Raw genomic sequence first — 27,659 nt, forward strand, 5'->3', positions numbered from 1 at the left:
AGAGAGGGGAAGAGTTTCTTACTGGGCACAGCTGATGTGTACTGCATCACTCTAGGTGCTACAGGTGTGGGGTGTTCTGTGGCAAAGTGTAGAAACGTGTTTCTTCCATTTTCTCCTTTTTAAGCATACTTGATTAGAAGATACCAAAGCAATGCTCATCACATAGTTTTCCTTTCCACAGCACCCAGACAATTGGCTGTGTGGATAGACCAGGCCTGGAGACACATCCATGAAATAGATTTGCTGCACTCAGAAACACCCAATCCTTTTCAAAATGCAGGCCTTTTTTACTGGCCCATGCTGATCCTCTGATCCACACTGCCCTTCCCTTAGGCAGGAGGTTTCTCTTCTAGGAAGTCCCTTAGTCCACTGTACAAATAGACTTCCCCCTGATTCCTTGGACTGTCCACATTAGTCTCAAACTGTGCCTTGAACATCTACATTTTTTCATTTTCTCTCTTGACATGCTTTTGTTTAGTAGCTGAAGGAGTGTAGAGGGAAATGAGTAGCACTATCTCTCTCTCTCCATTGTCTTCTTTTTAATCCTCACCTGAGGATATTTTTTCCATTGACTTTTAGAGAGAGTGGAAGGGAGGGAGTGAGGGGGAGAGAGGAAGGTGGGGGGAACATCATATGAGAGAGACACATTGATTGATTGCCTCCTGCAAGTGCCCTGACTAGGGCAGTACCAAGGATTGAACCCAAAACCCAGGTATGTGCCCTTTACTAGGAATTGAACCCATGAACTTTCAGTCCAAAGGTAGATGCTCTAACCACTGAGTAATCAGCCAGGGCTCCTTTGTCTTCTTAACCTTCCTCTTCTGTTCAGGAATTTATGGGCATGGAAACATATTAATGTCCAATCTTATACAAATCTTTGTCTATAAAGTTTAGTTTGTATGTAAAAATTAGGTATATTTAAGCATTGGCTATGATGCCACATGTAACATGGGATTCTAGAGGTAGTGACTCATTAAGCACTAAATAGTGTAATAGTAGACAGTGTCATACCTGTGATAGAATGAGTTTCTTTCCAATCCTTATTTGCAAATAGCACCTTATAAGCACTGGCAGTTATATATGCTTGTGACTCAGTCACAAAATGGTATCCAGAATCAGAATACATCTAAGCCCACTAAATGCATTAAATATTTCATAGAGCTGAACAGAGAAAAAGATGTTACCTACTGTGGAGCTTGTATCCTGAAGATGAGTCAATAGGTTACCTGTAGCTACAGGAGAAACAAAATAACAAATTTCACATTCTGAGCTAAAATTTTATTTTCAGCTTGATTCATTCTATGATATAGGTAATACTTAAAGTTGAAATGGAACATTTAAAGTATACAAAATTGATAATTGTTTGTAATTTTAAATAATGTTCTTCATCTTCCTAAATTAGTTAACCAGTAGTAAAAATTAGGCAAGTTGCCAAAATGATTCTTTGTTTTTCTTAATAACATACTTTAGGGGAAAAAAATTAAAAGAGAACAATTTTACAAAACAAGTGAATAATTTACATGCACCAAACATATTCTGGAAAAATGGAAATAAAAACTTGGTATTTACTTAAATTTTTATTCTATACAAGATAATGATATTAGTGATGCAAAATAATGGATGTTCTTAATTTCCTTGGATTATAGATATGTGTTATATCAATATCAGTATTTCTTTTAAGTCAGAGGACATGATATTTTTTTAAAATTTCTTTATTGATTAAGGTATTACATATGTGGAGGACATGATAGTTTAAATCTTTAGTCTCATTAGTTACACAATGGATGCGATTGAAGGTCTAGAGCTTAATGGAAATGCAAACATTGAGTGGGAGGACATAAAAGATAAATGGAGAGAACAAAAGAGCACTTAGAGTAGAACATGATACAGTTGTTTCCACTTGGACTCATGGTATATGTTGCCTATTCTTTTTTTTTTTTAATGTGGAAAAATCTATAACATAAAACTTACCATTTACTCATTTTTGACATTAAGTATATTTACATTGTTGTTCAACCATCACCACTATTTCCAGACGTTTTCATCACCCCAACCAGAAACAATATACTCGTTAAGCAGTTACTCCCAATTTCCCTCTGTCCCCAGTCCCTGGTAACCTCTATTCTACTCTCTCTAAGAATTTGTCTCTTCTAGATACCATATGTAAGTGGATTCATATAATATTTGTCCTTTTGTTTCTATCATTCATGGTTCATGCATGCTTTGGCATGTATCAAAACTTCATTTTTGGCAGGAAAATATCTTTTTGGTTATATACCACATTTGATTAATTTATATGTTGTTATATTTGATTAATCTATTATTCTGGCTATTGAATAATGATGCTGTGAACATTTGTGTACAAGTATCTGTTTGAGACCACAGGAACTGTTTTCAGTTCTTTTTGGTATATATATAGGGATGTAATTGTGGGATCATATGGTAATTGTTAGTTTATTTTTTTTTAATCTTGAGTGTTGAAAAGTAATTCTGTTTGATTTCTGAGAAACCACCAATATGTAAACACTCTGTGCTTATATATTTACTAGTACCCTTGCGCACGAATCCGTGCATCAGTAGCTTGCTGTTGCCCTCCTGTAGCTCCCCCCCCCCCCATAGCTTGCTGCCCTACCCCCTCCTGTAGCTCTCCGCTGCCCCACCTTCCTGCTGATCCGTGATCCGGTCATTACATGGTTGGCCGTTACACTTCACGGCGTAATGACCATTTGCATATTATATCTTTATTATATAGGATGCCCCCCTCCCTTTTGTATTCTTGTTTTCATAGATTAAATCTTTGTACGTTGCATGCTCATCAACATAGATTTATAATTATTGTTTTATGCATTTAATTTCTAAATTATACAGAAAGAAGTACAGGAGTTGTAAACCAAAAGTACAATAACATTGGCTTTTATATTTACCTATATAGTTACCTTTATAATCACTTTTTATTTCTCTTTATGTCCTTAATTTATTTTTTAGTGTTCTTTCATTTCTGCTTATAGGACCTCCTTTAGTATTTCTTGCAGGACAGACTTGCTAGCAATAAGTTATCTGTTTTTAGTTTTATTTTGTTAATTTGGGATTGTCATAGTTTCTCCTTTATTTTTGAAGGATGGTGTATTTTCTGGATATGGAATTCTTGGTTGAAAGTTTTAATTTTATTTTAGGACTTCAAATATGTTGTTCCCCTACCTTTTGGCTCCCATGGAACAAATTAGATATTAATTTTATTGGCGATCCCTTGAATGTAACAATTTATTTCCCTCATACTGCTTTAAAAATTATTTTTCTTTATTTCTGACCACTTAATTAGAAAGTATCTAGTGTGAACCTGTTTGATATTCTGCTTATAGTTGATGAGCTTCTTGGATGTGTACTAGTATATTTAATGTTTCATCAGATTTGGGAATATTTTTTTCTGTCCCTTTCCCTTTTTCCTGGGAATCCTGTCATGCACATGTTCATATGCTTGATGGTATCCCACCCATCCCTCAGGCTCTGTTTATTTGTCTTTATTTTCTTTCTGCTCCTCAAACTGGATCTTTTTAATTTCCTTATCTTCAAATCACTGATCCTTTCTTCTGTATGCTCCAATCTGCTGTTGAATACCTTAAGTTAATTTTTCATTTCAGTTACTGTATTTGTCACCTCCAGAATTTCTGTTTGATTCCTTTTTATAATTTCTGTGTCTTTTTTGAGATTCTTATTCCATTCACACATTATTTTTCTGATTTCCTTTAATTATTTGTACATAGTTTCTTTTAGCTCATTGAGTATATTCAAGTTAAGACAGTTGACTTAATCTTTTTGACTAGTAACTCCAAAGTCTGAGCTTCTTCAGGGGGAGTTTCTGTCAAATTATTTTTTCCTGAGCATAGGCAATGCTTTTCTGGTTGTTTTTGTTTTGCATACTTTGTAATTTTTGTTGTTGTTGAGAACTGGCATTTGAGTGTATTACAACACTGGAAATCTGATTCTCTCACTCCTTACAGACAGCTTATTTTGATTTGCTATTTTAAAGCAGTATGAGGTCTATAGACATTTGTTTGTGACTTTTCTGAACACTTTTTGCAAAGTGTACTTTTCCTTGTGTGTGGCCACTGAAGTTTGTGTTTTATTATCACTAATGTCAGCCAGTGATCTGGCAAAGATTTCCTTAAATGTCTGGTTCCAAATTGCGGGGGAATTGTTTCTGTCTATTCAGACCTTCTGATTGATTCCAGTAGTGAAAGCTGGTGCAACCCAAGAGGGTAGAAACCAAGGCAAACATTTTCACTGTTCCTTCAGGGAATTGCCAAGCCAACCAAAATGTATAGCCTCAAATTTTAGAGAACAAGGTCCTCCTGCCTACCCTGGCATCAGCCAGCTCCTACAGGAACTATCCGCACAGTGATGCTGAGGAATGGAATATGATGCCTGATTTGAACATGCCATTCTCTTAACAGAGAACAGCAGTGACTTTCTTCATGAAACACTTACCTTATTGTAAATATTCAGTCAGCTGCCAGAGTTCTGAAATAGTTTATTTAAATCACTCTTTCTAGCTCAGTGCTGGCTTTGCTGAAGGACTAATCCCTGGAACTTCCTTCTCTGCCTATCTGTGTCAATCCCTACATTCTTAAGTCTTTGTTTCTTACTTTTTTCCTTGTCATATGTCTTTTGAAATCCCATACAAGTTCCCAATAGGTTGGTTGCAGGCTAATGCAATAGTAATTAGAATTGTACCAAAGTCCAAAATAAACCAGGTTGACATGAATTAATCAATTTTGATCATCTTATGAGTCAGACATTAGCATGCATCAGATTTCATCAATTTTGATTGAGTCTTCATTAAAGTGGAATGCATTATGTATTTAAATACAGACATTGTGAATAATGGGAAATTATTTTTATAGGTTTAGTGTGGGTTTATAAGACTGAAAATGATTCCAAATTTTTCCAATTATGAAGAGCGCAGTTGGTTTATTATTTATTGTTGCACATGATTTAATGTCTTCATAGTATTTTTGTTAATTATCATGACAGAAAATAAAGCTTAAAAATCATGTTATAGCCCTGGCTGGTTTGGCTCAGTGGATAGAGCATTGGCCTGCGGACTGAAGGGCCCCAGGTTCGATTCTGGCCAAGGGCACATGCCTGGGTTGTGGGCATGATCCCCAGTGGGGAGCTTGCAGGAGGCAGCCAATCAATGATTCTCTCTCATCATTGATGTTTCTATCTCTCCCTCTCCCTTCCTCTCTGAAATGAATAAAAATATTTTTAAAAATCATGTTATATATTTAAGACCCAAAAAGTTGGTCAATTTAATGCTATGTGATGTCATTTATTGTTATATGATATTTTTATTTAACTTTTATAATTAGTGCATAGTATCTATATACAGTATATAGTCACATTAAATTGTAGTTCATTTTTTTAAGTTTTTAGGAAGAGGGGTGGAAACTGGTACTATAACAGAACCACAATCAGAAATGTATCTACTATTCTGTTTTACCACTTTTCAAGTTGCTAATGCATGTTTAATAATTCTAATAAAATACTAAACATTTATACTTTTTTTTAGAACCTTGTTAAACATCTTCCAGAGCAGAAGGTTCTCAATGAATTAGCACAGCTGAAGAATGAGTATGATGACCTTTGTGAGCCTGAACAATTTGGAGCTGTGGTACGTATCTAGCACAAGGGCCCACAAACTCAACTTGGAGGTAACACTTATCAGAAAGAGTATAAAGAAAAACATTCCAATTGTGTACTTTTGTTTTACTATATAGCTACATAAATAATATAATATTGGATATCAGGCAAAAAACAACAACAACAACAAAAGAAAAACAACCCTCCTTGTTTGTTATTATTTGTCATGGCTTGAAAAATAAAGAAATTCATATCTATTTCCTTTAAATATTTAATTATTTTAATTGTTTCTAGAGAGAAGGAGGAAGAGAACGAGAGAGAGAAATGTAGATGTGATGGAAAAACACGGATCATTTGCCTCCTATATAGACCCCAAGCAACCCAACCAGGATCAAACCCACAGCCTGGTTATGTGCCCTGAATGGGAATCAAACCTGCAACCAACTGAGCCACACCGGACAGGAATTAATATTTTCATCTTATAAAATATTTCAAAATATCTCATAGGAACTACTCCATACTAGTTCTGCTATTTAATTAGTATATGAAAAATAATATATGTATAATTATATTGGATATTTTTTTCTATTTAGATCTTAATGATAGAATTTTGCACCCCCCCCCCCAAATTTAGGCTAATACAAAGGGTACTAATTACATAACTAACAATATTCTGGATTTTTTGTGCTATATATTATGTCAGAAAAAGCACAAGAATTTTTAGATTTCCTGTAGAATGTCATTAATTGACTAAAGGTTTTAAATACACTGTTTCGAGTGGAAAAAGGATCTCATAAATACACATCATGCCTAGGTATACATCATGTATTAAAGAATACAGTTATATGTTTTAAGTACTGCCCAAATATGCTATTCAAATAATTGCCACCAAAAAAAGGTAGGAAACAGGGCATAATGATTTTATTTAATTTCTCAGAGGAAGAGCTGTTTTTTATTTAGATGCACAATACAAGTTTGTTGGCTGTAGGATTAAGCAGTTCTAGTACAGCTGACAGCTTTCCCCGGCTCCCTGAACAGTTTCCATCTGCCTGTGAAGAGTTCAAATTACCATCAGACCTAATAGTCCAACACAGTGTCAGCTTCATCCAAAATATTTTATAACCCTTTTAATAGTAATATATCTGAATTGATCCAATTTGGTACTTTGCAATTTAAAAATCCTGTTTAAAGTCTCAATGTGATAGATGGGACAGAGAATGTTCCTTTTGAACATGTGCATTAACTGCTTGCCCTTATTTAGAGCTTATTAGTTCTCAGATATGGCACTGCGTACACTGATCTAGGAGGATTCTTTCAAATCCTTGAAAAGCAAATCAGGACTGTATGTTTGGGATGGGCTAGAACATGTAAATGTGCCTGAGGAAGAGATTTCTCTCATTTTTGAAATAGCAGCAATTTAGTGCAGTATTAAATACTAAAGTTTTCTAGACCAAAGTTCACACTTAAAACCTAAGCTGCTTGAATTCTTTCTGTAATTGAAGCTAGGTTGTGTACCATCTGAGAATTCAGCTGTGTCAGATGATGATGAGTTTTACAGTAGGTATACTACACAATTTCTCTGAAGCCATTTTTTTTTTTTTTGGAATGTAGTTTATCTTGGAAGATGTATTAGTTTGCCAAGCAAGTCCTTCAAGAGGAATATCCTTGGTACCACACTGCTAAAATGAAGTTTGGGGATATAAAAAGCAATATACCTTCTGAACTTAAAGCAAAATAGAAAATGGAAGAGATTTTTTGTTTATGCACCTAACCGCAAATAATCATTTCGCTCTGTACACAAAGTAACCTGGTCCTCTTATTTACTCTCCCCATCATAACTACATGTCTGGAGGGAAAAACATCAAGGACATTACAAAGTAGTTTGTGTTATGGGAATTTTCTAAGGCAGTATCAATCAGTATTTTCCAAATAAAGTCTAATCATCTATATACTAGTATATAAAAAGCCAGCAACTGTAACGCCGTAACGACCACTGGGGCCATCCAACCGGCCCAATCCAGGGGGTGGGGCCAGCCAGCCAACCTCCCGTGGCTCCTCCCCCCAGGTGACCCCACCCCTAATGGGCCTCTCCCACCCCAGTCGAGGGTGGGGTGCCAGCCAACCCCTGTGGTCCTTCCCCCAGCCAGCCCACCCCTGATCTGCCCGTACCACCCTGATCGGCCTGCAGCCCCTCCCCCAGGCTGGCTCCACCCTGATTGCCCACCCTACCCCAATGGGGGGGTGGCTGGCCAACCTCCTGCAGCCACTCCCCCGGCTGGTCCCGCCTCTGATGGGCCCCCACCACCCCGATCAGCCTGCAGCCCCTCACCCCGACCTTCCCTGCCCCTGATTGCCCCCCCTACCCCAATAGGGGATAGGGTTGGCCAGCAAACCTCCTGTAGCCCCTCCTCATGCCCGGCCCAACCTCAGATCCCCCCCCAATCAGGGGCAGGGCTGGCAGGCCAACTGCCTGAGGCCCCTCCCCCTGGCCAGCCCCACCCCCAGTGGGCCCCCACCACCCCATTGGCCTGTGGCCCCTGCCCCCAGCCATGTACACCCCTGATCGCCCCCCACAACCACTAATCGGGGGTGGGGCTGGCCAGCCAACCTCCCACGGCCCCTCCTCTGGCCACTGACCTCTGATCAGCCCCCCCCCCCCCCATTTGGGAGTGGAGCCAGCCGGCCCACCACCCACAGCCCCTCCTCATGCCCGGCCCCACCTCAGATTCCCTCCTCCCCCCTGCAATCAGGGGCAGGGCTGGCAGGCCAACTGCCTGAGGCCCCTCCCCCTGGCTGGCCCCACCCCCAATGGGCCCCCACCACCTGATTGGCCTGCAGCCCCTGCCCCCAGCCATCTACACCCCTGATTGGCCCCCCCAACCACTAATCAGGGGTGGGGCTAGCCAGCGAACCTCCCACGGCCCCTCCCCTGGCCACGGACCTCTGATCAGCCCCCCACCCCAGTTGGGGGCAGGGCCCGCCAGCCAATCGCCCTCAGCTCGCCCCCCCCCCCTACAGCCACCCCGGCCCTGATCGGGCCCTGATCGGGGCAGGCCAGCCAGCCAACCTCCCACCATCTCCTCCTACTGACAGGCCAGGCTCACATCTGCCCCCATTGGGGCTGGGCCATCCGGACCACACCCATGCATGAATCTGTGCACTGGGCCTCTAGTCTTATATATTGCAAAAGGCATTTGAAATAATATGCCTTAGTCTTTTAAGCATGTATGCTTGGCAGTGATAAGGACAAATCTTATATACAATAGATAAATGCTTATTAAATTGAATTATAGGACAATTATTAAACCCAATTGAAAGCCTGAGATTAAAAATAGCATATTTTAGATCTATAAAAATGAAAATTATGCTAAAACATATTTCTCCTGGTCTGTGCCAAAATTCAATTCACATGTGTGTGGATATACCCAAATACTCTTTAACCATCCAATTTTATCGACAACCTACATTTAGGACAACTTTAGAAATGTGTATAATCATTTGCACTAATGAGAAGAGAGGCTCCAAGCTGGTTGTCTTGCTTTTGATCTCTTCCCCCATCAAAGCGATTAGTGTAGTCTTCTTAAAATCTCTAGTCATTTTATGACATCTGTATCAAAAACCTTCAGTGTCCCCCAGAATTTAGAGAATAAAACCCACGCTCCTTAGCATTCTCATCCCACCTCTTACTCTCTGATTTTATATCTCCCTGTTCTCTTTGGTGCACTCAGTGAATTGGTGTCTTTATGACATTTTAGCTTTTACCTCAGCAGGGCTCTCATTGCCATTTCAGCAGTTATTTTACTTGTTTCTATTCAGTGGTCTTTCATTTTTTATAGCAGCTCTATCATTTCTTACCTGCCCTCCTCAAGTTTCTCCATTCCCCTCTTCGTTATTTTCACTTACTACAAGCAACTGAATCTCTTCCATGCACTTCGGCATCAGAGCCTCCAATATCTCTTTTCCCTACAATGTTGTCTCTACCTATGATGTCTTTTATTGATTGACTTACTAGAGGCCCAGTCATGAAATTCGCACACGAGTAGGGTCCCTGAAGCTGCCATCTGCTGGCTGGGGCCTCCCTTCCCCAGCTGCAGGCTGCCAGCCAGGGCCTTCCTTCATTCCACGCCACCCCCTGGTGGTCACTGCATGTAATAGCGAGCAATTGAACTCCTGGTCGGTCAAACTCCTGAGCGGACACTTTGCATATTAGGCTTTTATATATATATAGACTAGAGGCCCAGTGCATGAAATTCATGCACAGGGTAGGGGGTGTCCCTCAGCCCAGCCTGCACCCTCTCCAAACCGGGATTGGGCCTAAATGGGTGGTCGGACATCCCTCTCACAATCCAGGACTGCTGGCTCCCAACTGCTTGCCTGCATGCCTTCCTGATTGCCCCTAACCGCTTCTGCCTGCCAGACTGATCACCCCCTAACCACACCCCTGCCAGCCTGATTGATGCCTAACTATCCTCCCCTGCAGGCCTGGTCACCCCTAACTGCCCTCCCCTGCAGTCCTGATCACCCTTAACTGCCCTCCCCTGCAGGCCTGTTCCCTCCCCCAGCTGCTCTCCCCTGCAGGCCTGGGTCCCCCCCAACTGACCTTCCCTGCAGGCCCGGTCGCCCGAAACTTCCCTCCTCTGCTGGCCTGGTCACCCCTAACTGCTCACCCCTGCAGGCTTGATCGCCGCAACTGCCCTCCCTTGTAGGCCTGATCCCTCCCAAATGCCCTCCCCTGCTGGCCATCTTGTGGTGGCCATCTTGTAGCCACATGGGGGCAGCCATCTTTGACCACATGGGGGCAGCCATCTTGTGTGTTGGAGTGATGGTCAATTTGCATATTACTCTTTTATTAGATAGGATAGAGGCTTGGTGCATGGGTGGGGGCCAGCTGGTTTGCCCTTTAGGGTGTCCTGGATCAGGGTGGGGGTTCCCTTGGGGCATGGAGTGGCATGGGCAAGGGGCCTGTGGTGGTTTTCAGGCCGGCCACGCCCCCTGCGACCCAAGGGGAGGCCCTGGTATCTGGAATTTATTTATCTTATATAATTGAAACTTTGTAGCCTTCAGCGGAGGCCAGGGCAGGCCAGAAACTTGGTTTCCTCCATTGCCGGGGAGCCCAAGCCTCCTGTTCCCTCAGTGGCCATAGCCATTTTTGTTGGGATTTATTTATCTTCTATAATTGAAACTTTGCAGCCTTCAGCGGAGGCCTGGGCTGGCCAGGGTGTGCAGGAAGCTTGGCTTCCTCCATCACCGGGGAAACCCAAGTCACCTGCTTGCTCCGTGACTGCAGCCATCTTGGTTGGGTTAATTTGCATACTCGACCCTGATTGGCTGGTGGGTGTGGCTTGTGGGTGTATCAGGGGTACAGTCAATTTGCATATTACTCTTTTATTAGATAGGATTTTCTATCAAACCTCAGAAAGAGGTATATTTTATTTACTGTGACTACTATTGTTGTTATTAGTGATAGAAAAAAATATATTGAGGAGTTAGTGTCAGAGACCACACTAAGCAAATTTTGCATAACATCTCACGACTTCCTCACAACCCTATGAGATCCATACTGTTATTAACTCCATATTATGGATGATGAAACAGGCCAAGTAAGGCTGGGAAGCTTGTAGAAGGTTACACAGTAAGAAGTAGATTCATAATTCAAACCCAGGCATCCTGACTTCATAGACAGAGCTTTTAACCACTGTGCTGTACTGGTGTTTGTGTGTGTCATTTGCACATGTGTGTGAGTTGCTCTGCTCAGTGCTAATTTCCTTATCTCTGCTTGAGGCATTATTATCCCCTGACTAATTTAGTTATCTTGTTCTGTTGCCTGTTCAGTTTTTTCAGTCTCCACCCTGCTCTTCTCCAGAAAAAAATATATTCTTCAGTCACTCAGAACCTGAAAATGAATGAGTGGATAGCTGGATAGAGGTTTGAATAAAAATCCTTCATTGGCCCTGAGGGTCCCCTGATACCTACTTCCCCCTCTCCATTTCCTAGCATCAGTTTTTTTTTTCAAAGTTTAGCTCCTTTGAGTCTCTACTTCCTTACCTTCATTGAACAGCATCAGAATTCTGCCTTAAATAATGTACTGAAACGGATCTATGAGAGTTCCTTAATTGCCTCCTAATTTCGTCAGATCCACTCACTTCTGTGCCATCACCACTGTAGGCCAAGCCAGCATCATCATTGCCTTTAACCATCATGATATACTTTTAGCCTGTTTTCCTGCTTGCAAGTTTGCCCTTCTCCAAATCAGTCTCAGCAAAGCTGTCGATGTGACATTTTTAAAATGCATTTTTGTTGTATCTTCATACTATTTATCTGCTTAACATGTCAGTGCTTTGGATGGCACTCAGGCTACAATATGAACTCCTTATTCCAACTTACCACCTCTTCTACTTTTATCTCTTGCTGTTTGGTTTCTTGCTCATTATACCTCAGCCACATTGTATTTCTCACTTTTTTAAACTTACCTGCTCTTTCCTGCCTCTGGCCCGGTTATGCATGCTGCTCCCTGTTGCTCCCACTCCCTGCCTACCTCTCTCCTGCTTATTCTTCGAGTCTCAGCTTAAATCTCATTCTCTGGGTGACACCTTCATTTACCTATCAATCAAAATTAGGTCTCCCAATTAAATTCTCTCACAGCACGTTTTTTCTTTTCCTTTCTAGAAATTATGGTTTTTAATTAAATGTTTATTTGCAAGGTTTTTTAATTTCGTGTCTATAAACCCCTACTAGATTGCAATTTCTACAAGTGCATGTGTGATGTTAATTTTATTCACGTGATATGTACTTAAATGTTTCTTGAGTGTATTAGTATGAAGTTAAATTCAAGTGGACTCCATTCAGGCCTAATTCCTTATCTTTGTGGCTCTTGATAACATTAAAGGATTCAGTCTCCTTGATTGTAAACTTTTCTTTCCTTGCATTTTCTAACAATAAATACTCTTTCCTGATTTTATTTATATAACCCTTGGCAGTGCCCTATAGAGTTTGCATTTCTATATAATTTCCTGGATGATGAAAACAGAATCTCATGAGTTATGAATATGCCAGAAGTGAGATTACTCCTGCCAGATTCATTAAAATCATTATCAAGCAAACAAACAAAAACCAATAAAATTGGTAACACTGAGGGGAAATCTGGTTTTGATATTTTGAAAGAAATAAGCATCTGAGACAGGGACTGGGCTGCTAAGCTTTCTCTAAACTTGTTAGGATTTTCTTAGTGGCCACATCATTGGGTTTGCTTGTATTCACGTGTATAAAGTTAAAAAGAAACCCCTGTAAAAGAGAAAAAGAAAAAAGAAACAAAAACACCCAGGGACCTTTCCTGTGTCTAGAGGTAGACCTCCTGGTAAGAGGGCTATGCTAGTTCCCACGCCTTCTAGGATCAATAATTCTTTTCTTTAGGGGCGAGATTGACTGCAAAGCTCCCCACTGGTACATCATTGTAACTGTGCTGTAACTTTACTGGGGGAAAAGCACAGATCTCTGAAAGCTCTGCCTGTTAGAACCCCCAGCAGGAGCTTTTAGACTGCAGTGTGTTTGCAGCTCAGCTGTTCTCCAACCTCACAGCTATGGAAATTCCCACTTGTCTTGCACTGAGGATAGAGACCCATACTGTGTGTATCTATTAAACTAACACATCTTCTGAGAAAAAGAAGGCAATAATTAGTTTTCTTCGTAATCGGTATTTTGTTTCTCTGACTTCAAAATTACCCACATTTTTTCAATTAAAATATTGTAAGGCTATAATCTAACAAAAAGATGTTAAGATAGTCTTGTGCATAAAAGCATTTATAACAAAAAGCACAGATTATGTGATATTGCTGACAGTGCACTGCATTTTCTTTTTTCTCTTTCCACACAAATATATGAAGGAAGATGAGTGGATTTATGCCTATAGATGGAAGTGCAACTATAAAGTCTCTGTGCTTTTTAATTTTTTTAAGCCCCATAAGAGCTTATGACCTCTATTCAAGATAGCTTAACCAGGTGAAAAGGAAATTCTTAAAAGCTTTCTTTTCCTCCTGCATATCATCAACGGCAATTACTTTGGATGGAAAATTGTAGCTCCTCTGTTCCACTAATATTAAATCATTATTCAGGTTTGCATATTCATTGGGAAAATCACATTTTTCTTTATTTTATCTGCATGCATTCAGAGTGTTCAGCATTTTGATATGTAATGCCTTAATTGTTTCTATTTTCATTATTTCTGTCAATATGAATGCTAGCTTTTACTTCTAGATGTGCATTCATTTTATCTGAGAAAAAAACTGGTTTAATAATTTTGAGATCAGGCAAAGAAAACTCGCCATGATTCATTCTCAAATCCATGCATTTCTATTCTTGTTCATGTCATTAATTTCTCATAATAATCCATTTGTGACAGGATTAACTTACTTCCATCAGCTTTTGCAATAAAATAAGGTTAAAAAACATCTGAAAACTTAATATTCATATTAAGTCTATGGGTGTCAATCAGTTTTGCTATTGATTGCATTTCATTAAATTAAAAAAATCAAATATTAACCCCTTCCTCCCTATGGCAGTAATCCCTAATATGACAGCATAGCAGCACAGTAGATGTGTGGATGGTCATTCTTAGCTCCAAACACATGTTTTCAGAAGGATGTTTTGAAATTTTTTGCTCAAATTCTTAGTATGATTTTTCTGAGTTTACAGTGTCTTTTGGGATAGACATTGTTACCGTGTTCTGTTCCAGATCAGGCGAGTAGATGTTTGTTGATGCATAATTTCCACATATCACTATCTTTGGGGAAAATATTCTTTATCAGCACATTATTTTTCTGGTATAGAGTCAGTTTTCAACACTCTATTTTTCCAAAGCCTCATTTTACAGATTAACTATTGTTTTTATCTCTTCTGACATGCAATATACAAGACATTTGCCATTGACTCTAGATAGCAGGCATGTTGGTATTAATTATTTTGTCCAGGCCAGGTCCTAGGTGTCCTGCAGGAAGTGCAGCAAGGAGTAGAAGAAACCCTGCACTCGAGGAGGTGTTGTTAAAAGAGGGTAAGAACATTATTGAGAAGAGAATCAAGGATGTCCCTGCTTTACTCACAGATGTCCCTGCTTTATTTCCCTACTAGCAGGTAGAATTTTGCTCAGTCATTGAGTCTGGATCTCACAACTTTTTTAGGCAGTTCTGCCTGCTGTATAACTTAAGTCCACCCATCTATGTGACTTCATTTTCATCACCTTTATTATAGTCACTAGTACAAAATTAATTCATATATTCAATGTGCAGTGGGTCCTAATATTTAACTATTTGGGAAAAACACATGTAACAAATGTACATTTGTTACAAACATATCTGTTAATTCTAATGAGTCTTAACGTTATATTTTGAAGAGGCTAGAAGATCAGTTAGGCACAGATATGATGGCAGTTGAGGTGTGTTTCTTAGCAGTGTAAAAGAAATAACGGAAATAACCTTAAACGTGAGTGACACATGACTGCAGGAGTGGCTTGTGGCCATTTCCTCCCCCCTCACACATGACTTTTATACTTGCTCATCTTTACTTTCTCTCTGGATTCTTTTGGTAGTTTGGCAGTAGATCAATATTCAGCAGATGTATAGGTAGTGAAGTGTATAAAATTCAAATTAGATATAAACAAAACTGTGTCCAACTCTTTGGGGAAAAAACCCACTTGTAGCAGCTCTCAATAAAGCTGTCAATGCACTCTTTTTTTAATACAGTGCAGATCAGCTAAAGAAATGATAGCTGCTTGATATGATTTGATAGACAAGTATCTCATAACCCAAATAAATCCCCTACATAATGCAACACCATGGTCAGCATCCCTCAGCACTTCAAGGGATGAATTATAAAACAAAGAATGCCAGTCAACTGAAATGCTGTGAGGGAACACAACTAAAAACAAACATACATTTCAGCTGAGTTTTTGTTTTATTTACTTATATCACTTAGGCCCACTCAAGTGCCTTTATGAGACATGAGCCTTTTAATAATTGTATTTGTGGCTGCGGATGTTGCTCAGTGCTTTCTATTATTTCTAACCATAGTTATCCAAGACATTTCCTTACACACCTAAATCCTTTAGTGGAGATTCAACTGTTGTCTATCAGTGATTGTTCATAAAAATTCACACTTATGATTGCATCAAAATCTATTAGTACCATCATTGTGTGCTGATTTGATGCTCCTGTTAAGAGATGCACCCACTATAGCTTCACCTCCTTCATAGGGTCTTGATTTTACAGTAACACAGCTTCAGTGATAACATTTCTAATAGAAAGTATATGTTTCAACTGGCTAAAGGGAGCAGAGCACAATATTTGCAGTGTATTCAGTACATAATGAGTACTGTTCTTCACCAAGCCTGGAAACACGTATTCCTTATTTATTTCTCCAGCCATTTTGAAGACTTACTAATAGTGTCTCTGCCTCTTAATCTTTGTTCCATTTGTTCATGCATACTGTTCCCAGTATGGCTCAGGAGGCAGTGTGGTGTAGTGGTTGAGAGTCTGGATTCTGTGGCTTAACTGCCTCAGTTCAACTCACCTGCTCCTCAGTATGTGATTTGACATTGTACAAGTTACTTAGTATTTCTGTGCCTTACTTTCCTCATCTTTAGAATGAAGCTAATGCTAATAATCTTTTCCTAGTGTTGTTTTCAGAATCAAGTAACTACATATATATGTATGTCTTTACATATATATAGAGTATGTATAATATATATATATATACTAGAAGCCCAGTGCACGAAATTCGTGCACGGCGGGGGGTTGTCCCTCAGCCCAGCCTGTACCCTCTCCAATCTGGGACTCCTGGAGGGATGTCCGACTGCCCGTTTAGGCCCGATCCCACCGGGATCGGGCCTAAACGGGCAGTCGGACATCCCTCTCACAATCCAGGACTGCTGGCTCCCAACTGCTTGCCTGCCTGCCTTCCTGATTGCCCCTAACCGCTTCTGCCTGCCAGCCTGATCACCCCCTAACCACTCCGCTGCCAGCCTGGTTGATGCTTAACTGCTCCCCTGCCAGCCTGTTTGCCCCAAACTTTCCTCCTCTGCCAGCCTGGTCACCCCTAATTGCCCTCTCCTGCAGGGTTGATCACCTCCAACTGCCCTTCCTTGCAAGCCTGATCCCTCTCAACTGCCCTCCCTTGCAGGCCTGGTCCCTCACAACTGCCCTCCCTTGCAGGCCGGGTGCCTCCCAACTGCCCTCTCCTGCTGGCCATCTTTTAGTGGCCATCTTGTGTCCACATGGGGGCAGGATCTTTGACCACATGGGGGCAGCTATATTGTGTGTTGCAGTGATGATCAATCTGTATATTACTCTTTTATTAGATAGGATAGAGGCCTGGTACAGGGGTGGGGGCCAGCTGGTTTGCCCTGAAGGGTGTCACAGATAAGGGTGGGGGTTCCCTTGGGGTGTGGGGCGGCCTGAGCGAGGGGCCTGTGGTGGTTTGCAGGCCGGCCACGCCCCCTGGCAACCCAAGGGGAGGCCCTGGTATCTGGAATTTATTTTCCTTCTACAATTGAAACTTTGTAGCCTGGGGCAGCAGCCATTTCTGGGGCGGCAGCCATTTCTGTGGCAGTTAATTCACCTTCTACAATTGAAACTTTGTAGCCTTAAGCGGGTGAGCCCGGCCAGGGTGTGCGGAAAGCTTTGCTTCCCCTGTTGCCGCCGGCAACCCTGGCCTGCTCTCTCAAGCTCCATTCTGCCGCCATTTGTTTGAATTTGTTTACCTTCTATAATTGAAACTTTGTAGCTTGAGTGGAGGCTTAGGCCTGTAACGGCTATGGAAAGCTTGGCTTACTCTGTTACCTGGGAAACCTTGCTCTCTGTGGCTGTAGCCATCTTGGATTGGGGTTAATTTGCATACTCGCCCTGATTGGCTGGTGGGCGTGGCTTGGCTGGTGAGCGTGGCTTATGTAGCGGAGTGATGGTTAATTTGCATATTACCATTTTATTAGAGAGGATACATATATATATATATATACACACACACACACACATATATATATATATATATATACACACACACACACATACACACACACACACACATACACACACACACTAGAGGCCCAGTGCACAAAATTTGTGCATGTTGGGGTGTCCCTCAGCCCAGCCTGCACCATCTCCAATCTGGGACCCCTCGAGGGATGTCCGACTGCCCTCTCACAATCCAGGACTGCTGGTTCCCAATTGCTCGCCTGCCTGCCTTCCTGATTGCCCCTAACTGCTTCTGCCTGTCAGCCTGATCACCCCCTAACCACTCCCCTGCCAGCCTGATTGATGCCTAACTGCTCTCCTCCCAGCCTGTTTGCCCCTAACTGCCCTCCCCTGCAGGCCTGATAACCCCTAACTGCCCTCCACTGCAGGCCTGGTCACACCTAACTTCCCTCCCCTGCAGGCCTGGTTACTCCCAACTGCTCTCCCCTGCAGGCCTGGGTCCCCCCCCCCCCCAACTGCCCTTCCCTGCAGGCCTGGTCACTCCCAACTTCCCTCCTCTGCTGGCCTGGTCACCCCTAACTGCCCTCCTCTGCAGATTTGATCGCCCCCAACTGCCCTCCCTTGCAGGCCTGGTCCCTCCCAACTCCCCTCCCCTGCTGTCCTGATTGCCCACAACTGCCCTCCCTTGCAGACCTGGTCCCTCCCCATCTTGTGGTGGCCATCTTGTGTCCACATGGGGGCAGCCATTTTTGACCACATGGGGGCAGCCATCTTGTGTGTTGGAGTGATGGTCAATTTGCATATTAATCTTTTATTAGATAGGATATATATATATATATATATATATATATATATATATATATATAAAGCCTAAGCAACCGAACGACTGGTCGCTATGATGCACACTGACCACTAGGGAGCAGATGCTCAATGCAGGAGCTGCCCCCTGTTGGTCAGTGCGTTCCCACAGCCCACCTCCTGCAGCTGGCCAATCTCCTGCAGCCCATCCCCCTGGCCAGCCGACCTCCCGCAGTCCCTCCCCCAAGTCAGCTGACCTCCTGCGGGCCCTCCCCCTGGCCAGCTGGCCCTAATGGCCCCAATTGGGGTGGCCGGCCAAACTCCCACAGCCCCTCCTCTCAGCTGGCCAACCTCCAGCAGCCCTGATTGGCCCCCATCGCCAGTCAGGCCGAGGGACCCCACCCGTGCACAAATTCATGCACCAGGCCTCTAGTATATAATAAAATACTATGTAGAAAAGTGTCTGGCACAAAGTACTCAATAAATGTCAATCACTGTTACTATTGTTGTTAACTATTATTATTAAAGTACATTTTTGGTCATATTATTTCAGTTTGAAACAGATCAGATCCATGCTGTTTGGGTTTGTTAGGCCAAGGATTGGAATACAAAGCTCCGAATGGATGGAAGTATGGAAGAAGCCCTGGCTGGTGTGCGCAGTGGTTAGAGTGTTGGCCCTTGCATCGAAGGTTCATGTGTTCAATTTCTGGTCAAGGGCATGTGCTTGGGTTGCAGGTTCAATCCTCGGCCCCGGTTGGGGCATATGCGGGAGGCAACCAATCAATGTGTCTCTCTCACATTAATGTTTCTCCTCCCCTCCCCTCCCTTCATCTCCCCTCCCCTTTTCTCTCCCTACCTCTCCCTACCTCTCTATCCATTCCTCTCTCTCTCTCTCTCTCTGGAAATCAATGGAAAAATTGTCCTTGGGTGAGAATTAACAACAACAAAATTATGAATGAAGAGAAGTGGTATTAGAACTGAAGTAAGACTAAAAATCTATGTCAGCCTCAGGTTTAAATTGCTTGTTGATCAGGGACCAAGGCTCTCCTGGTAAGCTGGGTCCCAACAGCCCTATACAGCATGGCAGAAGGGCAGGTAGGTACATGCTGACTAGCACATGGGAAAAGTAGCTCTGATTTTTTTAACCATGAGGGGCACTGAAAAACAACTCCCTAAATATCTAAAATGATACAAAACATGCTTCTGTGCTAATGATGGCCAGTTACCAGTGAAAGGAAAGGAAAACTACAGAGAAATTTGGAGACAGTGGTAGAGGCATAAATAAAGGCAGAAAAAAAAAAAAAACCATGGAAAAATTTAGAGAAATTCCCACACAAACATGCATAAGGTGATTTACACTTTTGTATGGAGACATACACTTTGATATGGTTAGCTTCTCATTTTGTGGCCTTAACATGGGCTCTTCAGGTACTTTGGTCCAAATTCTTCCCCTAGTCTTATGCCTCATATATCCTTATCCTATAATAAACCTTTCTCACAACCATTCTTTCTACATCTTCCTTTTGGTCCCAGTTCGTTCTCTCTCTCTCTCTCTCTCTCATTTGTATATCTTATCCATTTGCATTCCTCTACTGTGAAAGTCATAAGAGCTTAAAATTTTCTATTCTTTCAGTGAACATCTTCAGCACTTAATTTCAGTTTACCCCCCTAGAGCCATCTGCTGGTTTTATCTCTAGCTATAGTTTTCAAGTGACTGGATTATGAGTTTTAGGCTTTATTGGAGCCTTTTTTGAGAAAGTGGTTTGTCTTCTACCCAACATTTGAGCACTAAAGAAACAGTATGATGATTTGTATAATATTACCTTGATCATATAAAAAAGCTAGTGATAAGACCTATATCAGTGTAGTAACAGGCAGATATTCCCAGCATACTTTGATACATCCTATATAATAAAACTCTAATATGCAAATCGCCCAAATGGCGGAATGGTCGCTATGATGAGCACTGACCACCAGGGAGCAGACGCTCAATGCAGGAGCTGCGCCCAGGTGGTCAGTGCACTCCCATAGGGGGAGCACCGCTTGGCCAGAAGCCAGGCTTATGGCTGGCGAGCACAGTGACAGTGTCGAGAGCCTCTCCCACCTCAGCTGCAGGCGGGCAGTAAGGAGTGAGGGGTCCCGGACTTCGAGAGCCCTGGACTGTGAGAGGGATGTCTGACTTCCCCTAAGCCAGCAGTGGTCATCCCCCGAGGGGTCCCAGGCTGTGAGAGGGCGCAGGCCAGGCAGAGGGACCCCCCCCATCCCCCCAGTGCACGAATTTTGTGCACCAGGCCTCTAGTTTGCCTATGAAATCATGAAAGCATACAGGGGGATTAGTAGAAGGCAAAGGTTAATCTTTGGAGAGGCAGACTCCATGGTTAATGGGCAAGTTCATTTCAAAGAAGAAAAATGATGGACTATGCCTTGTTTCCATATTAGAGCAGATGTGACCTATTCAACAGCTCATTTGATGCTTTTGAAGGGTACTTTGTGGTTTAAGGACTTTTTTATGTTGAGTATTCTTTTCCTGTTAGCTACAGATATCTTAGTGCCTAAACTGTGCCAGGAATTTATATTCAAGAAACTAAGTTACATGTGCAGAAAATAAATATAATTAGGATTGTTAATAATTTCTTTTCATTGTGTGTGTGCATGTGTATGTTCATGTGTGTCTACTTTCCCCTCACCTCTCTCACAGAATGCATTTGGTGAGTGAAGACTAGTTAAATGTCTTGAAGTTACAGAAAATTAAAGACTAAAATAAGTTATTATCATAGGAGCTATACCAAAGGGAATAGAGAATGTGTACCAGTACTATGACACAAATAATTAAGACCTAACTGGGAATGATAAGAAGAAAACCAATATAGAATTCTTGAATAATGTACTGAAAAGTAAGTTCATGTAATTTTACCAAAATGTAATTATTTAAAATAAACATTCTGTGAAATAGGTGAAGTTCTTTAGAGCATATATCAATATTTAATATATTTTGTGAACAGAAATCATAGGTTTAAAAATTATTAAATGCTCCATCAGAGCTAGTCCTCTGATTTCAAACAGCATACTAATAGGTAACTAACTTCTTAGGAAATGTGGTTCCACTCATATTTTCTGTCATTATGTACATCTTTTATATGTGACCCAACTATTCACTCAACTCAATTTCATATTTGTAAGTTTCATAGCTCACCTCAGGGACATATTTTTGGCAGTTTAAATGCTATCGATGACTAATGATTATGCAGTTAACATAAAGTTTAGCTTCAGTAATATTATCTTAATGCTATGAGGATGATTTAATTTCTTTAAAACTGAACAGCTATTTTTTAAACTTTCATACAAATACTCTTTTGGAATGTTTAAACCAAGCAAAAATAATATTTTTTAAACCTAGGGAGAATTCATTTCATGCAGAATTTTATAATATTGTCTATACAATTATCCCCACTAGAGAGAGAAATAACAGACTATTCCTTATCTTACAGATTAGCTCAGTGAAAATGTTGCGGCCTCGTCTCAATAGCATTCTTTTCAAGCTCACGTTTGAAGAACATGTAAACAACATCAAACCAAGCATCATAGCAGTAACTCTTGCTTGTGAAGAATTGAAGAAAAGTGAAAGCTTTAACAGACTTTTAGAGTTAGTTCTTTTGGTTGGAAACTACATGAACTCAGGCTCAAGAAATGCCCAGTCCTTGGGTTTTAAGATCAACTTCCTTTGTAAGGTAAGATAACATTTTTATTTATTACACTTTATAATGCTAATTTATAATAGTTTCCTCTATGAGGGGTCATTCTGAATAGCAATAGTATACAATCCAAAACATGTATGCTTTAAAAAGGGTGAATTTTATGATATGTGAATTATATATCAATTAAAACAGATAAATAGCCCTCACTGGTTTTGGCTCATTGGATAGAGCATTGGTCTGTGGACTGAAGGATCCCAGGTTCGATTCCAGTCAAGGGCACATGCCTGGGTTGTGGGCTGGATCCCCAGGAGGGGGCATGCAGGAAAACCAGTCGTTGATTCTCTCTCCTCATTGATGTTTCTATCTCTCCCTCTCCCTTCCTCTCTGAAATCAATAAAAAACAAACAAACAGATAAATAGCTCAGCTAGTGTTGCTCAGTGGTTGAGCATCGATCTATGAACCAGGAGGTCATGGTTTGAATCCCAATCAGGGCTCATGGGGGCTCGGTCCCCAGTTGGGAGGCGTGCAGGAGGCAGCTGATTGGTGAATCTCTTTCATCATTGATATTTCTATCTCTCCCTCTCCCCTCCTCTCTGATATCAATAAAAATATATATATTTTTTAAAACACAGATAAATAATTTTTCAACTGCATTAAAATCTCAATGACTGTGCAAATTATTTTGTAGTATGGTACTAAACTCTTTCTGATCAAATATTACTAGAGTTTGTAGATCAAGAAAATTTGCTTTTATAATATACATGTAATCTTGAATTTCAATCTCTTTATGCTTATTTTATGCCTCTCCAAAAAGTATTTGAGGAATGAAATTCAGTGAATAGCCAGAAACTTCTTCTTGAATGTGCTTTTCTTATTCTACTCTAAGAAAATAATACTCTTTATTGTTGAATAGTGTTGTGTTACTAAGCATATACTATGTATCTAGTGCATTTACTAAAAGTTTTAAGAAATCAAGTGATAATTGTCTTATTGTTTTGATTGGGCCATTACATGGTATTATTTTTGAGATTTTAATTCTTGTGAAAATAAAACAAAGAAACAGAGAAGTACAAAAGTGATTATATATGTCCTTTTCTAGGCTAGAGCAAACTACCTTATTCAGAAAAGATCTGTCTGTTGTAGAAAAAAAACTGAACAGACTGAGGTGAAGGCCTGTAGAAAGCGAGAGATGAAAATAAATCTGAAAACAAGCAATCTATCTTTGACATCTCACCGTTCTTTCACCTTTTTTTCCTCTCACATCTGAAAACATTACAGAATTTTGGTTAGTTCTTCAAGTGTATTATTACGAGAATCCTAGATCTAGGAATGGATATAAATTTCTTTTCTATTCATGCATTAAATAGATGTGCATTACATATACATGGACAAGCATTTTAATATGTATCAAATATGATTTGCTTCTGGTAGTTCTAACTCAGACATAAAAAAATAGCATTTGTAGCTAATAGGATATATAATGGAATTCTATCTTTTTGCTCCTGATTTATTTTTGAAGGATATAGGGAAGAAAGAAAGGAAGATACCCAGAATGTTAAATTTGTAAAAAAAAAAAAAAAAAAAAAAGATCTTATTCCTTCTCTTGTGATATTAGGGGACATGTGAAATTATTTTATAATGCCAGAGAGACTAAGGAGGTGCTTCTAATAAGCTGGAATAAATCATAGCCAGATTTGTAGGACAAAAGTAAATATTTAAGACTTTTTCATTGTATTGCATATCATATATTCATAATGAAATAATCTCTTACCAAGATGCTACTTGTTTAGAGTACATGCTATATGTACAATGAGTGAATCTTAAAGTTTTCTTGGTTGATGGTTATAGAAATATTAGAAATTTAAAAATATCATTGGCAATTTGTATTATATACCTATTTCACATTTAATTTATATAAAATATTTTAAACAAACACCAAAAATGTACCTCTTTAAGTGTCTTAATTTCATACTATTCAAATTAATTACAAGAACAGATTTTTTAAAGCAAGAATGAATAGCTCATTTATATACAGGAACAAAAGATGATATTAATCTCACAGAGGGATTTTACAGTTGCATCTTATATTTCGGATAGAGGCTTTTTCCTGTCATCTCCCTGTCAAATACAAGTTCTTCCTCACAACGCTGCTCTGACATCTATCACTAGAGGGATGCTCAAAGGATTCAGCACAGAGATTTTTGCCAACTTCAAGTAAAATAAAAATAATCTTGTGGGAAATACTATCATGTAGTAATAGGTGATCTAAAAGAGAAAGAGGTGAATGTTTTAAAATCCACCACCCCCCCATTTTTCAGTAGGATTTTTATCTTGTCATTAAGAAAGAGAAATATCATATATATGCATGATATCATGATATTCCCATAATGTCTAGAACGTTCCTTGAATACAAAGGATTCTCAATAGATGTAAATGTCTAAAATGACAGTAATTTACTGAAGTACATAGAAATAGCTTAAGTTTATAATCTGTTCGAAACTGAATTAACTAAGTACTGATGTGTGATTAGAATTGCTGTTAAATTCCAGTTATATTATAAAAGACTACTTGATTGATTTTTCTTAGTGTTATTTTTTTCTTAAAAAATAGTGCAGGGAACTTTCTTTGTAGAGCACTGATTAGGCTTTAAATATATACCATTCAACCACCTAAATTATTCTAGTGGTAATTTTCTTTCTCAGTGAATTTAAAACTGCAATTGAACGTTTTTCACAAGAAGCTATAGAGTATGTTAAAATATTCACCTAGCTACAAAGGAGCCAGTTAAACTTATTTGATGTACCTTGTAGTAAAGTCATATTAAAAATTCAGATGGCCACAGTTGGCTCCTGCAATATTTGGGAAGAGAAGGAAAACAGAGGGGTTAACCTAAATGTCAAATATCACTAAAGGGTATCATTACTATAAGTACTACCCTCACCAGAAAATGCTTTGTTAATTTTCAGCAGTGAATTATCATTTTGTGAGTCACCAAACTAGGGGGCTGAATTATAATAAAAATCATTTCCAAGCAGATGAGGTCCCAGTGTTAGCTTGGCCTATGCTTGCCTGGTGGATATTAACATTCTAACCAATAGCAGTGTTGTACCACAGGGTCATTTGTTTCTGTTTTCAGCTTATAATAACATATAATCTGCATAAAAAACAGAACGTTTAAAAATACTCAGCACTCCCTAGGCACTGAGCTTTGTGGGTACTATAGCAGACAGGGTTCTTTGTTTGCAAGCACCAGAAAGTGCCTCTGCCTGATGTAAGCAAAAAATGGAATTTAATGGGAGGATATAAGGTAGCTCAGCCAGAAACTGAACAAAGGGGGAAGAACTTGGCCTTTAAAAGAACAGCAACTATGGCAGCTTTGAGAGTGCAGGGAGCAGGAATTAATCAAAAGTCTTTTCAGGAAGTTGTCTTTTGGGTGTATTAGCTCCAACCACCAACCATTTTTCTCCTCCTTTCCCTATGTTTGATTCAAATTCTAATTAGAGAGAAACTAATTAGCCTAGTGTGCAGAACAAGAACACCCCTTGATTGACAGTGCTACCAAGACTACATGTGATGGAAGATTGGTCATGCCCCAAGGCCGCTGTTAACAAAGATAGGCATATCAAAGGCTGGAGGCAGGTAAAGAGATATCAGGCAGGCTTGAACAAAGGCACAACAAAAGAGTTCATTGGTACTGGGGAGGGGGGGGGGGTACTACAGTACAGCTGAGGAGACCTCAAGAAGCTTGTGGCACAGTAGAGTAGCCAGGAAATATACATAGAGAGTACTATGTAACATCACAGAATACACTGTCAATGAATACAAAAATTAATGGCCAGTGAAATGACACTGTGATTAGTGAGACTTCAGAGAAGGGAATAATTTTTTATGAAGAGGATGGAGATAGGCAGTAAGGTAAATTGGAAGAGAAGGATCTTGAAGAATAGGTAGAAGTCGGTTATATGAAGAGAAGAAGCCATACCCTTACAATATAGGAGAACACTGGGCTTTGAACGTACATTTTTGCTTCCATTTTGCTAAATCAATTTCTTTAACCAAACCTCAGTTTCCTCATCTATAAATGAGGAAATACAGTGACCCTTATTTATTTTGATAGGGCTGTTTTCACAATCAAATAAAATGATCTTGGTCACAGTTCTTTGACAATTTTTAATATTAAACAAGTGCTGATAGTTATTTTTAGTGATAGTACACAACTAGGAATAATCATGTATTTGAGGATGAATGAGAAGGCCACACTGCCTGGAATATTGGTGGTACGTGTGTATGTTGGAAACAAATAATAACATTGGTAGGTAGGTTGTGAAAAGAGTTATTTACACACTAGTTTAGATATCTTGCCTCCATAAATATATACATAAAAAATCATTCACAGTCAGTTTCATAACTTATGAAGGCCCAAAACCTTTCTTCTTTTGACTTGAGTTAATATCTCCTTCACCTATACTATGACTTTCTAGTCATTCTAGTTAGACAGAAAGACATAACAAATTATAATACAGGTGGATGACATGCTTTTGTACAGATGTGAAATATGTCATACAAAGAATCTGAAGAAAACATTTAGGTTTGCTATAAAGAAAATTTTAGGTATCTTTAGGTCTTCTAGGTGTAATATGATAATGTAATTGTGTTCCTTTTTCCAAGGTTATCATTTATATAAAACTAGGGGCCCGATGCACGAAATTCGTGCACTGGGGGTCGGGGGTCCCTCAGCCCAACCTGCCCCGTCTCACATACTGGGAGCCCTCAGGGGATGTCCTATTGATGGCTTAGGCCCGTGCCCCATGGGGAGCGGGCCTAAGCTGCAGTCTGGCCTCCCTTTGTGGGAGGCAACCAAGCTGATCAGGGGAAGTCACCAGCCCCATCACCCCGCTGCTTCAGCCACTGCCAGTCACCGTAGCCACCAAGGTGTTTTCATTCCAGTCCCTTCACCAAGAAAAAATGACAACTTTCTTTAGGCATTTTCAAGATGTGTCTTTTATAGGATATGCATTTCTTTATTTATTTTTTATCCTCACCTGAGGATATGTTTCCATTGACTTTTAGAGAATGTGGAAGAGAAAGGGAAAGACAGAGAGAAACATCAAAGTGAGAGGAACACTTTGATTGGTTGCCTCATGCATGAGCCCTGATCTGGGCCCCGGCCAGGGAGGAACCTGCAACCTAGGTACATGCCCTTGATCAGAATCGAACCCAGACCCTGCTGTCTGCAGGCCGAGGCACTGAGTCAAACCGGCTAGGGCAGGATATGACATTTCTTAGCCCTCCAGCAGCGGACCTTCATTTTTTTCTCCAGAAGTGTGGTGGAAAAACCCTAGATCACCTTTTTGGATTCTTATTACCCAAGTTACTAAGAATATTACCACTGGCATACAAAAAGCTTAGCTAATGTGCAGTCAGAAAAGGTGTTTCCTCTATAGTTCACACCAATGGAAGGCTGGGCCCTGCCCAGGCTTAAAGCCTCTGGCTGAAGCTTTAGGCCTAAGCAGGCCCCTCAAGCTCCCTCTGATCGCCGGCTCCACCCTGCCCAGGACTGCCCAGACT

The 27,659-nt window shown here is 40.5% G+C and overlaps 1 protein-coding gene across 3 annotated transcripts in view; it reads left to right on the forward strand.

The window, feature by feature from the left end:
- The window catches only part of DIAPH2 (diaphanous related formin 2), a 981,952-nt gene that overhangs the window by 454,380 nt on the left and 499,913 nt on the right, over nucleotides 1-27,659 (forward strand). For all 3 annotated transcript variants that reach the window (XM_079765114.1, XM_079765112.1, XM_079765113.1), the window contains 2 exons: nucleotides 5,570-5,671; nucleotides 21,884-22,123. In XM_079765114.1, the coding sequence (XP_079621240.1) occupies nucleotides 5,570-5,671; nucleotides 21,884-22,123 (342 nt within the window). The remainder of the gene's footprint in view (nucleotides 1-5,569; nucleotides 5,672-21,883; nucleotides 22,124-27,659) is intronic.

This window comes from Cnephaeus nilssonii, assembly GCF_951640355.1.
Source record: "Cnephaeus nilssonii genome assembly, chromosome: X".
Lineage (NCBI taxonomy): Eukaryota > Metazoa > Chordata > Mammalia > Chiroptera > Vespertilionidae > Cnephaeus > Cnephaeus nilssonii.